At 36.3% G+C, this 15,956-nt stretch overlaps 1 protein-coding gene across 2 annotated transcripts in view; it reads left to right on the top strand.

Annotated features, from left to right (window-relative positions):
• LOC117417977 (disintegrin and metalloproteinase domain-containing protein 12-like) overlaps positions 1–15,956 on the top strand; it is a 74,454-nt gene that overhangs the window by 7,752 nt on the left and 50,746 nt on the right. Inside the window, exons 2-3 of one of the 2 annotated variants that reach the window (XM_058985200.1) lie at positions 3,858–3,976; positions 7,151–7,224. In XM_058985200.1, the coding sequence (XP_058841183.1) occupies positions 3,858–3,976; positions 7,151–7,224 (193 nt within the window). Of the gene's footprint in view, positions 1–3,854; positions 3,977–7,150; positions 7,225–15,956 lie in introns of both variants that reach the window. The other variant, XM_034030429.3, reaches the window with a different exon arrangement.

Here is a 15,956-nt window from a genome sequence, read left to right as displayed (position 1 = left end):
GTTTAAATCAAGAATTCCCTGATGCCACCAGTGCTTTGCATTGCTCACCACACTATATCTATATAGGGTTGGAACAATCAGCGATTATTGGGATATTATCAATAATTTGCTTTGCCTTGATTATTTATTTTACTGAAAAATTATTATTATTATTATTATTTATTTCTTAGCAGACGCCCTTATCCAGGGCGACTTACAATTGTTACAAGATATCACATTATACAGATATCACATTATTTGTACATACAATTACCCATTTATACAGTTGGGTTTTTACTGGAGCAATCTAGGTAAAGTACCTTGCTCAAGGGTACAACAGCAGTGTCCCCCACTGGGGATTGAACCCACAACCCTCCGGTCAGGAGTCCAGAGCCCTAACCACTACTCCACACTGCTGCCCTAAAATTATTGATAATCGTAATCGTTAATAGTGATAATTTAGCCGATAACCGATATTGAATTATATTTTATTACAATGTTAAGATTCTGACTAAGCCTAATAATTTGCTTCAGCCCTTCCCAGCGAGGGAACTCACTTTTACATGGAAATGTTTTGTCATTAAATCCTGAAAAAAGATAAATGAAGTGTAAATGCAATTTGATGTTTTATCTACATACACAGTGTTGCTAAAGACTTGCTATCCATTAACAGTGACTTTGTTCTGCCTTCTGAGCACAACAAGTGTAAAATAGCACATTGCAATTGCCCAGGCTCCACCTGGAGAAGGGTTCCTCTAAGGTTAATGGAGGCAATGTTCATCTTGGTTAATTAAGTGTACCCACCAAGTGCATAGCAAAGGTGGTTTTGCTAATCAAAGCTGTCATTTTTTATTCCATATATTCCATTGTTGAGTGTAGGGGATTCGATAATTTAAAAAAAAAAAAAATCAGCCATATGCATAGCAGTTTTATCACATTTTCCATATACTGTATTATTATTATTAATATTATTATTATTATTATTATTATTATTTATTTATTTATTTATTTATTTATTTATTTATTTATTTCTTAGTAGACGCCCTTACCCACGGCGACTTACAGTCATAAACAAAAAATACATTTCAAGAATCACAGTACAGTCACAATGCATTTATCATGGTTTAATAGTTTGCCACAGCTATTGCCACCCAGTGCTTTAACATGCTTTAGCTTTAGTACATTTTGCTATGGTTTTTTCTTACTTTATTTTATATATATATATATATATATATATATATATATATATATATATATATATATATATATATATATTCCTTAGCTTATCACATTACTGAGCAATGATGCAAGCAATGATGCAGACAGGTACATTTTTATAACTTTCTGTAAAATCTCAGGCCACTATAAACAGCTTAGCCATTACATTTACCTAACTTTAATTATCTTTATATGTGTTTTTAGCTGTCTGAGAAGCTCTGTTCCTAAATGGTTATAATTTATGTATAGATAGTATAGATATATAATATGGATAGCGACATGGTCCATTTCCAGAAAAATGGCAAACCATTCATCTTTACTGGCAATGAGGCAGTGGCTCCAACCATTATACTGATTTCCTGACATTTTTCTCTTTCAAATGTTTTCCAAATTCAATTCCCTTCATTCTCTATAAAATTATATTATAGCTATGCTCCTAACATTGTATTATTATTGTTGTTTTTTTACTGTTGATTTCCTGTCAGTAAGCGCAATAGTTCTCACTGAATGAAGCACAGAGGACCCCTGAGTTTAATAACCTGCTCTTTCTGGTCAGTGGTGGACTATGGGAACAAAAAGGGGCCGCCATAATGCTTGCCAGCATAAATGATGGGAACCCTGTGAAATTCCCAGGGCTTCCTTTTCAAATCTTTAGCATGTGAACGTAATTAAGAAATCTACTCCAAATTAAGACAAACTGCTTTTTTGAACAGCTCTAACAGGGCTTCATGAATTTACATTTTAAAAGTCTCTTTGAGATATAAATATCTTCTCAATATTCCCACCACTGCTGGGAATCTCTGGGTTAACTGGTTTTACTAGGATTGTAACTCACTAATACTGGGCAGCTCATGTCCAGTGAGGTCTCAAAGAGGTGCCTTGTGACAAATCACAGGCGCCCACAAGGTAAAGTGAAGACGTGGCTTAGATGTACATAAATTTTCTTTATCATGCCTTTGCACTGTCTATTAAATCCCAGAGAGACAGTTTTACATTTGAAACAGTGAGACAGCCTGGCGAGCAGGAAGGACTGTGGAAAATATTGCTGGTCATGCTGGTTGGGAGCCAGGTACATTGCCTGCCTTGCTCATTGAGTGGGGGTTTATCTGAGACAGGCTTGGCAGGAGACAGGCTTGACATCTTTATTTTTTTTTCAGGAAAGGCTGAAAGCAGGCATTCGCAGTGCTGGCTAAGAATGATAGGCAAGCAGGGATTCTGCTGGCATTAAAGGAAATAGAAATGAACACTAGACAGACCCATGTACTATGACTGGAGATAGCTGGTGAGGCGCTCATAAAAACTGATGATTTAGACAAGGTAATTTTAAAATTGGCAGAATACAGAAAGCAATATTCAAAACTCATTGCTCACACAGGCATCGGGACATGTTTGTTTGTTTTGTTGAATAAATGGCTTGCATACTTCCAAGTGTAGCTGCTGTCTGGCACAAGTATATCCCCAACTTGATGCAGACAAAGTCTACCATTCCATTTTTAACCGATTCAGGGCGGGGATCAAAAACTGCCACACATTGATGTTCCATACTAAAGCTATCATTCCTTGATGTATGTTTGCTATATGTTCGGTGCACTCTACTAAATCAATAACTTGTTTTGCAGTCCATTTTGCACAGATTCCCCTATTTCAGCTGTGCGTTCACTGTGTCAAAAATAGGCCTCCTGTTGTTACTACATTAGGATGGTAATATTTTTTTCCAAATGTTTTTATTGTTACGTTGATAATCTTCTCCAAGAAGTCCCTTATAGACCTTACCAACTGTAAAAACATTTAGGAGCTTAAATGTATAAGTGACCAGATGCTGTATTCTAAATTTAAAAAACAGTTTTCTGAATGTTACCCAACACTGGTGCATGTAAGCAAAGAAGTAATTTAAGTGCCGACGGTAACTCAGGACAGATTTCTTTAATGGATTACCTCATTCAAACCCAGAAAGACTTATTACCTAAGAAATATATGCTAAAAAGCGGCACCACTTTGAAAAAAAAACTTGAAAAAAAAGGCATTATTGAAGAAATTTGAGACCCACAGAGTTGGAAAACTTAAACTGATGAGTTTCTGTGGAAAAGGCATTAATAAATAATGCACACAGGGACCTCAACAATAACAGAGTACAATAGTGAAAAAATAGCGTACAATAGTGAAGTGCTGAAAAGGATATGAAAAGCACCTAGAGAAAGATATGTCAGTAAGTGTGGTATCGCACCATGATAAATCACACCAAAAGCATAGTATAAGCATGTATATGTCATTTACGTGAATATGTCCCATGGTAAACTACTTAAGCAATAATGTTCATTTTCTGCTTTATAAGACATTTCGTGTTTTTAGGTTATAATTTGGACTGGATCGCTTAGGCTGCTTGAAATTATTGTCACTGTATATGTTTCAAAGTTCCTGTTTGAGGGCATCTGCCTGTGGGATAATGAGCACTCTACTCAGAACCTGATTGGCTGAGGCGATCTGTGAGGTTTTTAATGTACTACAAGGGAAAACTGTCAAAGGAATTGTACTTCCTAATGCTTAGTAAGGATAATGTGTTGGGGAGCTGATGTGTGCCGTACAATGCTGGAATTACACACTTGTACTGTATATAGATATGACCTGTAAATAACATACATTTGGTTTGCATTCCTTAGCAGACCTTTCAGAGGCATTGAGGCAGCCAACCTCATCAAACCAGCGAGACCATTATGAGACGTTTGTCCCGTCTCTACTTGAAGGAGGGCAGCAGAAACCAATCAACAACCTGCATTTGAGGGTGAGCTTTTACACAACTTACTGACATGCTTTGAAATGATTTTGTTTATTACTAAGTTTCTAATTTTAAAATAAATGAATACAGGTAGTATATTGTAAAGACAGTCATAGGGTGGCTTGGCTATGAGTTCAGCAGCTGCTGTTCCATTTGCTTACATTATATATATATATATATATATATATATATATATATATATATATATATATATAATGTAAGCAAACTTAGAAAATACAACGATTAGAAGTATGGCTGAGACAAACTATTTATTTTGGGTTAATATCCATTAAAATGTACATGTCAGCTATTTTGTGGCTACTAAATATTTATTTTATATGAATCTCCCTAAAATGTACTGGCAAATCTTCCTATTTAGTTTTAGCTATGTCAAAATAATGGAACACTCCGTCAGTTTGAACTCTGGGGCTATAAAAAGTATTTTGAAAGGAGTGGTTATGGTGGGTTAATCAGAGTCCCAATTCAGCACATTCTGTACATTTCAGTTTTATGGAAACCTTTACAAATTGAGCACATGTTCTACAACTGAAAGTATGGTCAAGAGACTGCGCTTGACCACAATTGCTGCCTTCTGGAAGTTCAGTGAAATGTCTAAAAAGTAGTAGTCATCCACTGTATTCACAGTAACTCTGCCAGGCTCTGTGAAAATGGGTGTAGACCATGCACATCAATATTTAAACCATACGTTTCGAATTTTCAACATTTATGATGGAGAACTACTTTGTGCTGGCTTTATAAAACAGGAAATCAATGGTATGTAAAAACATGATTTGCGATGGTGTTTTAAGGCTTGCCAAGACGTGCTTGGATAAAGAAAAGATATGAGCGAAACACTGGATGATTAAAAACTTTGGCTAAAAGAATACAAGAAATCTAATCAATTACATAGGAGCTGTAAGGAATCGGGGAAAATGGGATGGACTCAGAAACAGTCTTAAAGTCGGTTTGTGTCCCAGTACGATTTTATTTAGAACCAGGAGCAGGAGCTAAAGATTTCCTCAGTCTCTATGAGCAGGGGTGCAAATTGTTTAGAATATTGGTGCTAAACTGTTATTGAAAGTTTAGCATGAGAGAGCCTACGGTGCTAACTTATCAAACTCTGTCTGAATCAATGAGGTACCCTGGCGATAGAACCTAGCGCCATAGCACCAAATTTGCACCCCTGATAAGCCCTAAAAATATTTTCGTATAATATAAAAATTACAATATTGTTAAAACTAACAGTGCAGGTACAGCTGTCTGTGTGAAAGAGTATTGCTTACTGTATGCTTCCACCCACAATTAATTTCTAGGATGTTTTGATGAATTAAATCAAGATTTTAGTTCAATAAACTGTTTTTCAATTGTGTAATGGAGGGTTTCTTAGTTTATTCTCATTTCTCAAAACACTGTTCAACATAAGATAATGTTTATAAACATGTTAATAAAAGATTAAACTCATTTGAAGTAATTTGCTATGACTTAAGTGCAGTTAATATTCATAAAACTGTACTAGATAGTTGTTAAAGAAGCCAGCAACAGTCTGGGACTGAATGTTAAACTTTATTAAATCCATCTTTTAAAGGCTCATGAAATAAGGCTCTGTGATTTGGGGCTTAAATCCTCTACATGTCAAAAATACTGAATTTAATATTTTCCATTCATCTTGTATTTTTCAATGCATGTGTAAGCAAAACAGCAAGGAATGGTTGTATCCACATAAGCCACTTACATAGATTTATACTTGAAGCACAGTTTTTTTTTTTTGCAGACAAGAATAGATTGATTGTCTTTGTCTACTTGTGCAGTAAAAATAGACTCGAACATAAATCAAACTGACCACATTTCCAGAACCCTCCAGTGTGACATCAGCCAATTTCTAGATGTTATAGCCGCTTCCTCGGGGATCAGCTAATAATATTGAGGCCGGTCCCCTGTTGACAAGGCAAGCTGAGTACACACAAGGAGATGCTACCCAAACCTCCACTGACTTCAGGAAGATGGGGATATATAATAATGTGTGGTCATGTACGATTTTTATAAAAACCAACCTGTTAATAGCTTCATAACTCATAAGCAAGGGAGGTGAAAGAGGATTCCTAAGTGATCATATCTTGTACAAAAAAAAATGATAAACATCTGTTGATGATGATCATTTTTATATCACATTTAAAAATAAAAAAAAAACATAATTTACAGCTGATTTAACAATCTAAGACATTTTTTTATGAATAGCAAACTTGAAATAAAAATTGTAAAGTGAAGAAAATAACACTTATTTATTTATTTTCCATTGGTAAAAAATCTCTCAAAGTAACATTTGTAATGAACTGATTATTCTAATAACATGATATGAAACCTTGTCCTGTCTGCCCACAAAGCAGGAACGGTGTTGGAATAGTATTGAGAGAAACTGGATCTCAGGCTGCAACTGCAATAGGAAATCAAGGAGTTTCACCACATGCCTTTCTTTTACCTCGTTTACTGCAGTGTGTTATCAGCAGCCGTTGCTGCTCATGATTGAGTGTTGCATTCATGTGTGGCATCTTATCAGGGTGCCAGACCGTGGTTAAGGTCCTTGTTTTGCATGGTAAATACAATAACTGACTTGAATGTTCACAAATCTTCTGAACTTTTATCATAGACTTCTAGCCTCCTGTAGACCTTCTGAGTTGCATTTGTACATAATGTGATCATCTTTTATACAAATGTATAAATCTTAACCTGACGTTCATCCTACCTCTTTGCAATATTGAACCTGTTGATTAATGTACTGGATGTAATGTACTATACTAGGAGGGCCCTCCCCATGTACTGAATGTGCTCAATGTTCCATTTCCATAAGATCCCTTCTCCCGGACACCTCCATAAGACAAATCATTATGCCACTTCTTTACATGTGGTGTTTTGTTTCTTTTCCTTCATATCAAATTTTACAGATCTGAAATGTTCAGGTTTAAAACCCATGTGTGATACTACACCTTTAACCCTGTCCCTTCCTTGACTGCCCTGACCTACAGCAGTCATTGTGTTTGAACCCTTTGTTCAGTATGCAGTTGGAGTGGCTTTGCCTTAGCGCTAACTGAAATTACATCTGTAGCCTTTTGATATTTGGCCTCAATATTTATTTCAAGGCACAGGTTTTGGAAAATCAAGTTTCTCGGTTTGATTTTATTTCAGAGCTATCCTGCGGTTGTGAAGTTATTGATTGAAGCTGAAGGTGAACAGCTGGTCCTGGCTCTAGAGAAAAACAAGTAAGTGTTTCTAATTCATTTCCATTGCACAGACAAAATGTTTGATGTAAGTATTTCTGGATTACAAATTGGTGACATATGTGGAGCCCAGGGCTATGGCTCAGGATTTAGCCAACCATACAAATACAATGGGGATAAACTATATACAACATATACAACACTAGTTGCCTTTTAGTTTAGTCTCAGAAACTTAACGGGTAAGTACAAGTCCTACAAACCTAGAAGCAATCAGCTGAAATTATTTTGATTTGAAACACTACAATGCAACCAAACATGATATTTCAAATTTCTTGGAATCGGCATGCTTGCCATGAAAAAACACTGGCTCAATCTGCTGTTTAAATCAGCATTTAGACTATTGTGCATGGTGTTTATCTTCATTAAGAGATTTGCTAATGGAAAAAACATGTTTTGAACATTTAACTGATGCATCCCATTAAATGGCTGATGACTTTCTAACCATGGTTTGGAAACGTTGTTCAGAAAACATTAGTGACACACTCATGCTTATACATAAAATAATTGCAGATCATTATTTTTCCTAATAATGTGCAAGAATCATTAACAGCTTTTGACAACACGCTAAAAAAATTGAATGGGCTTTCATTCCATAACCGAGGCTCCTAATGAAAACAAACATACCGACGAATGAATCTCCTGCAGTCTGAAAGGTTATTTAATTTCACTTTCATGCTGTTGTTAATGCTGTGGTGCACGTGCACCGTGTCAGTGTGGTCTCTGTTTAGCGTTGTCCAACTGGAATAACTATAAAGCTGATCCCTGGTAGGTGACTTTCTCTCCTATGAGCTGAACAAGACCAATGAAAGCAACTCTAGCAGAACTCCACTTCATTCAGCAGATGGAAATCTGTTTAGAAAGCATTCCAGATGGTTTTTCAATTTAGGACACCCTGATTTTTACCAGTCCTTGCGTGTCCTTGCAGGTCCTTCCCTGGGTTTTATCCAAATGCTTTGAACCCACCCACACCATCATCCACTCTCTGAATTGCTCTGATGAGTTTTCGCTGGATTAGCTGCTCATTATTCTTTTTTTTATTTTTTTATAAAGCAAACAAAAAGTGTTGCAAGTGCAATTTGGCCTCACAATCCTGTTATTGTTAACTGGCTAGGTTATTATCAAGGCTTGTAGAATTATTAAGCAATGAGACCAGACAAATATGTCATTATGGGCAGATATTGTTTTTTAAATGAAAGTACATCAGCATACACTAGATTTACAAAGACCTAAAGCATATACCAAGCCTAATATCATAAAAGAGCACAGAACAGCCCAACAGATTGTAATAATATACTGTATATGAGAGAGTAATACATGTGATTGTCTGATTAATGAGAATAATATGCAAAGAAACATAAGGGAATGTCCCCATTTAGAATACAGTTTCCCACACTGGGCAGATTTGTATCACCTATACTGGAATGCAGTCAGATCAGTAGGGTTAACAGCAAGACATTATATCTACAAAGCAGACAGGGCACAGTTTAACAGCTTACATTTGCCCCCTATCCTCATACTGGGACAAAGGTTGGCTTTTTGCCCCCACAGTTTAGAGTCCCCCCTACTTAGTCATCAACACAACTTCCTTCAGCATAGCAGGTGTAGACGAAGAGTCGGCCTCTAGTTCTGATTAAACTGCAAGCCATATTCAGAGGAGTTACTCGCACGTCACAGTGAAGAGGACAAGGTGAAGAGATTCTCTCTCTCTGGTAGTCGAAAGGGGTGCTGATTTGAAACATTTGATAAGAGGAAAGGAGGAAATGCTGGCAAGATGTTAACAGGAACAAAGGCATCATTTAGTACACCTGTACCTTTTTCTGATTATTTTCTTCGCAAACAATAGAGGATTCAGAAACCCTGCTAGAGTCCAGGAACATCCCTCAGTTGCACACAGCTGATTCTCTGTTAAGCACAACGGGCCCTATTCTAAATTGAAAAGGCAATATTGTTCTGAAAGAATTAATTCCTTATTATGCTATAAAACTTGCAAAAGAATTGCTCGGAACAGTATCAGAATCTGCAAATACTGTATGTCTTGCTGATAAAATTATACAGTTTTTTTTTTCAGAAATCTGACCTTTTAATGCACTTGCTTTAAAATAGGGCTCAATAGGTTTTTACCATGCAGAAAACTAACCAACCCGCCCACACACAAGGAGATACTTGGCTATGCTGGAGCAGACTCATAGTGCAGCTCTCCTTATGTCTCATGTCTCTTCCACTGTATTCCCCTTTGCACATCACTTCTCTTGATTTGCATACAGATGACACCACTCTTGGCCTGTATTAAAGGAAAACAAAAGGCTTGTGTGGGCCAAAGACAACAGCTCACAAACTTTATTAATTAGCCAACCCAATCCTGGGCTGAAGTAGTCAAAATAGACAAAGTTGTTTCAGTAAGGAAAGAACATGGGGGATACAGTTCGGCATAAAAGCGGAATCCGACAATCCAACTGCAATGGCCACTTATGTGTGTTATGTGCAAATCATTCAGATATACAGCAGTAGGTTAATGAGGCTTTTCAGGCAGTGGGATATTATGTGTTCTCTGCTGACTGGGCTTAAATCATCTCACTGCAACACTGCCCTGCTTTTACAACTAATAACCCATTTTAAAAATGTAACTTCATACATCATTATTATTCTTATCGCTTAACTGTGGCTGCTGTTTTCTGCCAGAATTAATTGGCGCAAAAAGCTTTATAATGATAGATGTAAAAAACTAAAACTTTGGCGTGCGTGCTCCTTCTTGTATGCACGTTACTGAAACAAACCATAATGAAGTTTGTGAGAGCTAACCCTAATAGAACTCCAGTAATCACATTACAGTCATGTTTGTTTATTGGGTAAGTGCATCAACACGGAAGAATAATAGTCCACAACATGATCATAGTCATTGGTATATCATAGTATTTTTCTTCTTCTTTTTACCTTAATGAATTTTGGATCTATTATACAATGTGATTCGTGATCACCGTTGTTTAAATCATTAGAATAGAGCCCTTTCTTGGTATTTTACTTATTCTAAAAGCTTTTGTAAAACCTGGGATTTTTTTTCATAAAAACTGAAACTAAATGGACTTGGGTATAATTTATTATAATTACTAATTGCAACTAAGCTTAGGTGAACATTCTTCTTCATTGTTATATTGTTTTTTTTTTAATTTTATTTGTAGTATTACTAAACATTTCATTATTTTTGTGTTTGAAGTTCATGATCTAATAATATTGCACTTTAAATGAAGACTCTTGTTTGTGCATATTCTGGATGCACAACCAGCAAAGGACTGAACCAGTAGGTGTTTCAAGCATGTACATGATGGCAGTTTGCATTTTATAGAAAATATCTAAATGGCTTATGCATGGTTGCATGGGTTATGAATGGTTATGCATTTAGAATTTTTTTTTTTTTTAATAATCCATAACATTTTAAATTAAAATGGACGACCCTATAGGTTATTTGGCAGCAGTTACATTTATTGTAAAACCATTTGTGTACTTTTGTAATATCTTTAATATCTGACTGTGAAAAAGATGTTTATGAACAGTAGGCTGAATGCTTTTTCTTTTACATTATCTTAAGCTTTGGGTTAAATGGCATCCCAAAACATAAGCCTGTTTTGACTCTTGGAGTGAGAGATGTGAGAACCAGTGCTGATTATAATGAAACAAATGACTTCTACTAATGAGTCACACTGGAGAAGAGTTTTTTGGCTTGGATGCCAGTATCATTGATGAAGACCAGTTGTAAAAACATGAACAAATATTTTAAAAACTGCTCTGTGAATGTCAGGTTTCAGCAAAAGAACATTTCCTGTGTCAAAAATCGGATGAGTTTCTTTCAAGGCAAACTATTTAATATAAAGCTTTTTATAAGCTTTAATGGAGTAAATGCTGTGCACAGTTTGAATTGCACTTGCATCTCCTCTGCAAGCTGAGCCTAGAGTAAGTGCTATTGGGTACATTTCCTGACAAAAGCCTGGTTAGCATAGCAACCTTCTGACAAGATTCTTGCAGCTCTCCTGCTGATCTCTTTGTGTTTTAGAATTCATTTTCACTTTCACTCCAATGACACCTATGTTATCTGTCACTATGTAGCGGTGTTACAGGTAACAAGACCCCCACTGACCCCAGATAGTTTCCTGTGGGGTCCAGTCTCTTGTAAAACAGGAAGTTAACTTTTTCTTCAAGAAAAGTTTTCTTCAACTGAGTCAATGAAAAAAAAGTTTGTGAAATGAAAAGATCAATTAAAAAGAAAGACTGCCAGAAAAAACTCAGCTGAAATAGGCTGCACTTATACTATAGTATTCTACAGCAAAGTAACAATTATTTACTGTAATATACTTGAGGATAGGATGTACAAATCAATAACATGACTACCAAGATAACCTATACTTGTTTACCTTTTATTGTAATGAAAGAATAACACAAATCTAGTTGACATTTGTAAAGAAAGAGTTTGTCTAGAGCCTGAATCTTGTTAATACTCAGGAGTGAAAAATAATACAGAATAACTTTTTTCCAAGGAACACACCCAAACAGCTAGATATTCAAGTATGCATTTCATTTTTTAATCTGATAAATGATACATTCATATTTCAAATTTCCCAATTTAAAGGAAAACTGTATTTGTGAGTCACTTTGGTTTCTTTGTGTAGAGGCTAAACAGTTGTTTTACTTATGCCACAGCTAAGAAAAATTCTTCTTGCCAATAAACCTACTCCCATATCTAGCCTCGATGGATTATCTGTACAGGAAATCCTAGGGTGAGTGCTGAAATATTGCCTTCTGCTTGGTCTTTCATGACTGCAGAAGATAAGATAATTCACAAGGTCTGTGATAGAATGTTGAAACCCACAGGAATAACTCTGTGAGAAAATGAAGGTTTGCGTCCGACGCTGCCAGAAAAGAATAATTTTAATGTAATGGTCTTTCACCTCGGGAGGCCTGTGCTCAATTCGACTTGGCTAAAAGAGTCTGAACGTTTCCTTTGCCCTCTCAAAAACGTTTTTTTTGCATTGAAACCAAACTGCTTTCTCACCACTTCAGAGGATGGTTCCTTAATACAACACTTTTGTAAGAACCAAAATTAAGTTTTGAAAACTAAACAAACAAATAGAATATAAAAAATGTATGTTGAAAGATATCCTGCATGAGCCAGTTGGAAGGCAGCTTTTTTCTACTTCAGTGTCAAGCGTGCAAGGGTTACTTAGCAACCACCAATAAGGCTCAATGTTCTTTGTTGTTTATAACTCTCTTGTTGATGTTGTCACAGGTGTCTCCCAGCTTTTCTTGGACACAATAGAACTGGCCAATTTTGTACTTCCTGTCATTGATGTAAACAGATTTGTTTTGTTGTGTTTAGAGCAATGAGGAGGGGGTTCTAAACTTCAAGAGAAACTGGGAATTGAGTGGAAGGGAATAAAGATGTTTTCTGAAGTCTTTGTAACCATTAAGCTTCTCAATTTGACTAGCAGTATACGTTTCACACATACATTCCTAACCTGTAAAAGCTTTCATTAAAAATATATGGTAATGCTTGCTTGTAAGAACAAAGGAAGTGCCAGATTTGTTGTCATCAATGTCTCAGGGCTGTGAATCTTGGTTTAAATTAGTGATAGGCTATGACCAGAATAAGGGATTTGACAATAGCATCCTTGAGAAGATCTTCTGACATGAAAACATAAAGCTGTGGTTTATTTAAAGTATATTCACCAGCCAACTGTCCAGAAACAACCACTCCACTAATTTCTGACCTTCCCCAAAATATCTATAAAATATAATTGCTTGGAAGATTCCTGCACAAGGTTGTTTTTTTTTCTTCTTTTTTTGTAATGATGGTATGCAAGTGACAGTTTGTTTCTGATCTAATAAGGAGGTATTGGAAGTTGGTTAAGAATACCATAGCTGTCTTGGATAACAAACTCAGGTATTGCTTGCATGTCTTGCTTTTTATTTTCACTTCCTTCCAACTTGTTCTGAAACAATGGGAATCGATACAAGCAGCTCGTTTTTTTCTGCCCCCTTGCTGTGGTGCTAAAAAGTCAGGATGTGATTTCCCGTAGTTAGGTGTATTTCCTCTGAGAACTAAACAAGAAATCAATAGTTATTTTGAGCGAGGTGTATCCAGTACTTTGGTAGATTAGGAACAGTTGCCACTCGTTTGTAATCCATTCTAGGGAATAAGTCACTAATTAGAAGAAAAATAAATTACACATACTTTGGCATACAAAACTTGAATTATTTTCCCAAAATAATTATTATGCTTGCATATAAATAGTCAAATAAAGAGGTGTCCAATGCAAAAAGTAATAAAATACAAATTAAAAGTACAATTTTAAAGGCTGGGGGGGGGGGGGGTTGAGTCATATATTTCACATTGAGTCTTGTTTTTTTTTTTTCATGTGAAAGCGAAGCAACAGAAGAATAATAAGTGATAATCAGTCCAACTATTGTTACTTACTGCCAATAATAGCATCTAATCTTAAGTAGATCTCAGTGAATGGCGCTGATTTTCAATTACTATGGGTTTCTGAGAGAGGGCATGCTGTTGCCAGGACACACATTCTCAATGATGTATTCTTGTCGTCATTGAAAAGTAGGAAACTTTAACCAGCCTCTCTGCTACAACGGCATTGTGAACCTTCCTTTCTAGTATGATTGTCTTTCTTCAAAGCATATGGCATTGGTCTCTTCTTTATTACTATACTGCACATTGAACAAGGTTTATTATGGATCATCCATATGCTTTTAGTATACAATACCATGCTTTAGCTGTTTTGACTCAGTAATATGGAACATATGATACCCTGCCTTGGTTTGAGACAAGGTTCAGAAACTAATTCTGGGCTGCAAGAAAGACTCTGTGTTTTGTGATTAAATCGACAATTGGAATAAACATGGGATCCATGTGACTGATTGCTTTGGTGGTTGACTTAACAAATAATACTGTGCATTATATGACAAGTAGAATCTTTCTGCCATTCACTTTAGTGTCGTGTTATTGAGTCCCTGCAATAACACGACACAATGTAAGTTGGATATATTGTACAGATGTCACAGAGTCCCACTGGCAGTCCCACTTGAGGGATAGAATAAATAAATAACAGTACATATTCTCCTGTGGTAAATTCCATCCCATGACCAGCAGTAGGAGGACAGCTAAATAAACACAGCACCCTTTAAGTGCGCACAGTGAAATGTATGCAAGTCTGTCTTCCCAAGACCCACTGACTCCTTTGAGATGCAAAGTAAGCAAAAATGGCTGCGGCTGCCTGTTTATCTTATAGAGAAGTGACCCCTGAGTCAAGACACACCCTCCCTTAATTATAAATCTGTCGGTTATCCAAACAAGGGAGACAGAGACCGATCTGATAACCATGTACCTAGTGTTACCTATTAGGCTAAAAGGGCAACTCTTCTCCTTAGCTATCTGAGACTTGTCACATACTCCCGACACTTTGATAACAGAGAGTAGTCAACTCATTGGCTTGAAAGAACAGAGACCACTGCTTGTTTTTATATCTGAGGGTTGCCTCATTTCTATTTTCTGGTTCTGATTATTTGTATTATCAATATATGACTTCCAAGCTCCCCACAGACAGAGGAGCCAGTTTTAACAATACATTAAGATTATCTTTCTCCATCCAGTCATATTATTTATTTATTTATTTATTTATTTATTTATTTATTTATTTATTTATCAGCAGACACCCTTATCCAGGGCAACTTAAAATTGTTACAAAATATCACAATACAAAGTATCACATTACAGAATATCACATTATAAAATATACAGATAACAGCAGTTATAACGTACAATAAAATCAGTAGCAAATATGGTTAGGGCTCTGGACTCTTGACCGGAGGGTCGTGGGTTCAATCCCCAGGGGACACTGCTGCTGTACCCTTGAGCAACGTACTTTACCTAGATTGCTCCAGTAAAAACCCAACTGTGTAAATGGGTAATTGTATGTAAAAAATAATGTGATATCTTGTAACAATTGTAAGTCGCCCTGGATAAGGGCGTCTGCTAAGAAATAAATAATAATAATAATAAATAAGATCAAATTCAAATAAGAGCAAAATAAAGAATACAGTAAATAATTACATTTAAGAGCGAGTTCGGCTAAGAGCAGTTCAATTATAGTAAAAATATTTGCTTATATGAGTAATGTCCAGTTAGAGCACATAGTAAGTATGATAAATGGATGAGCATGATTTCAAATAAGAGCAATTACAAAACAACGTGAAGACGGATACCTATAAAAGTAAAATCAAGTACCAGATACAAGAAGTAGTTATAGTTAACACCAGTAGTAGAATACTGCAAAGTATGGAGCAGTTTAGACACAGAGGTTCTTGGTGGATGAGGAAGGAGAGAGGGTGGTGGATTCAAGAGGAACAGAGATAGAATGATCAGCAGTGGCGGAGGAAGAGGGTGGAGAAAAGGGGGTCTGATTTGGAGAGGTTGAGTTTGAGATGATGCAGATGCATCCAGGAGGAGATGGCCGAGAGGCAGGTAGATACAGGAGGAAATGTGGGAGTCAGAAGGGAGAAAGGATAGGAAGATCTGGGCATCATCAGCATATAAAAAGAGATCAAGAGGCAGAGGGTGAGCCACGACACCCGGTACGTGTGATCAGCGAGGTAGAACGAGGACCAGGCAAGAGCAGTGACGAAGAGTCCCAAGTCAGTGATGGAGGACAGGAGAA

This window comes from Acipenser ruthenus, chromosome 13, assembly GCF_902713425.1.
Source record: "Acipenser ruthenus chromosome 13, fAciRut3.2 maternal haplotype, whole genome shotgun sequence".
NCBI classification, from domain to species: domain Eukaryota; kingdom Metazoa; phylum Chordata; class Actinopteri; order Acipenseriformes; family Acipenseridae; genus Acipenser; species Acipenser ruthenus.
The sequence above is the reverse complement of the archived record's forward strand: the minus strand, read 5'-3'. Positions and strand labels throughout refer to the sequence as shown.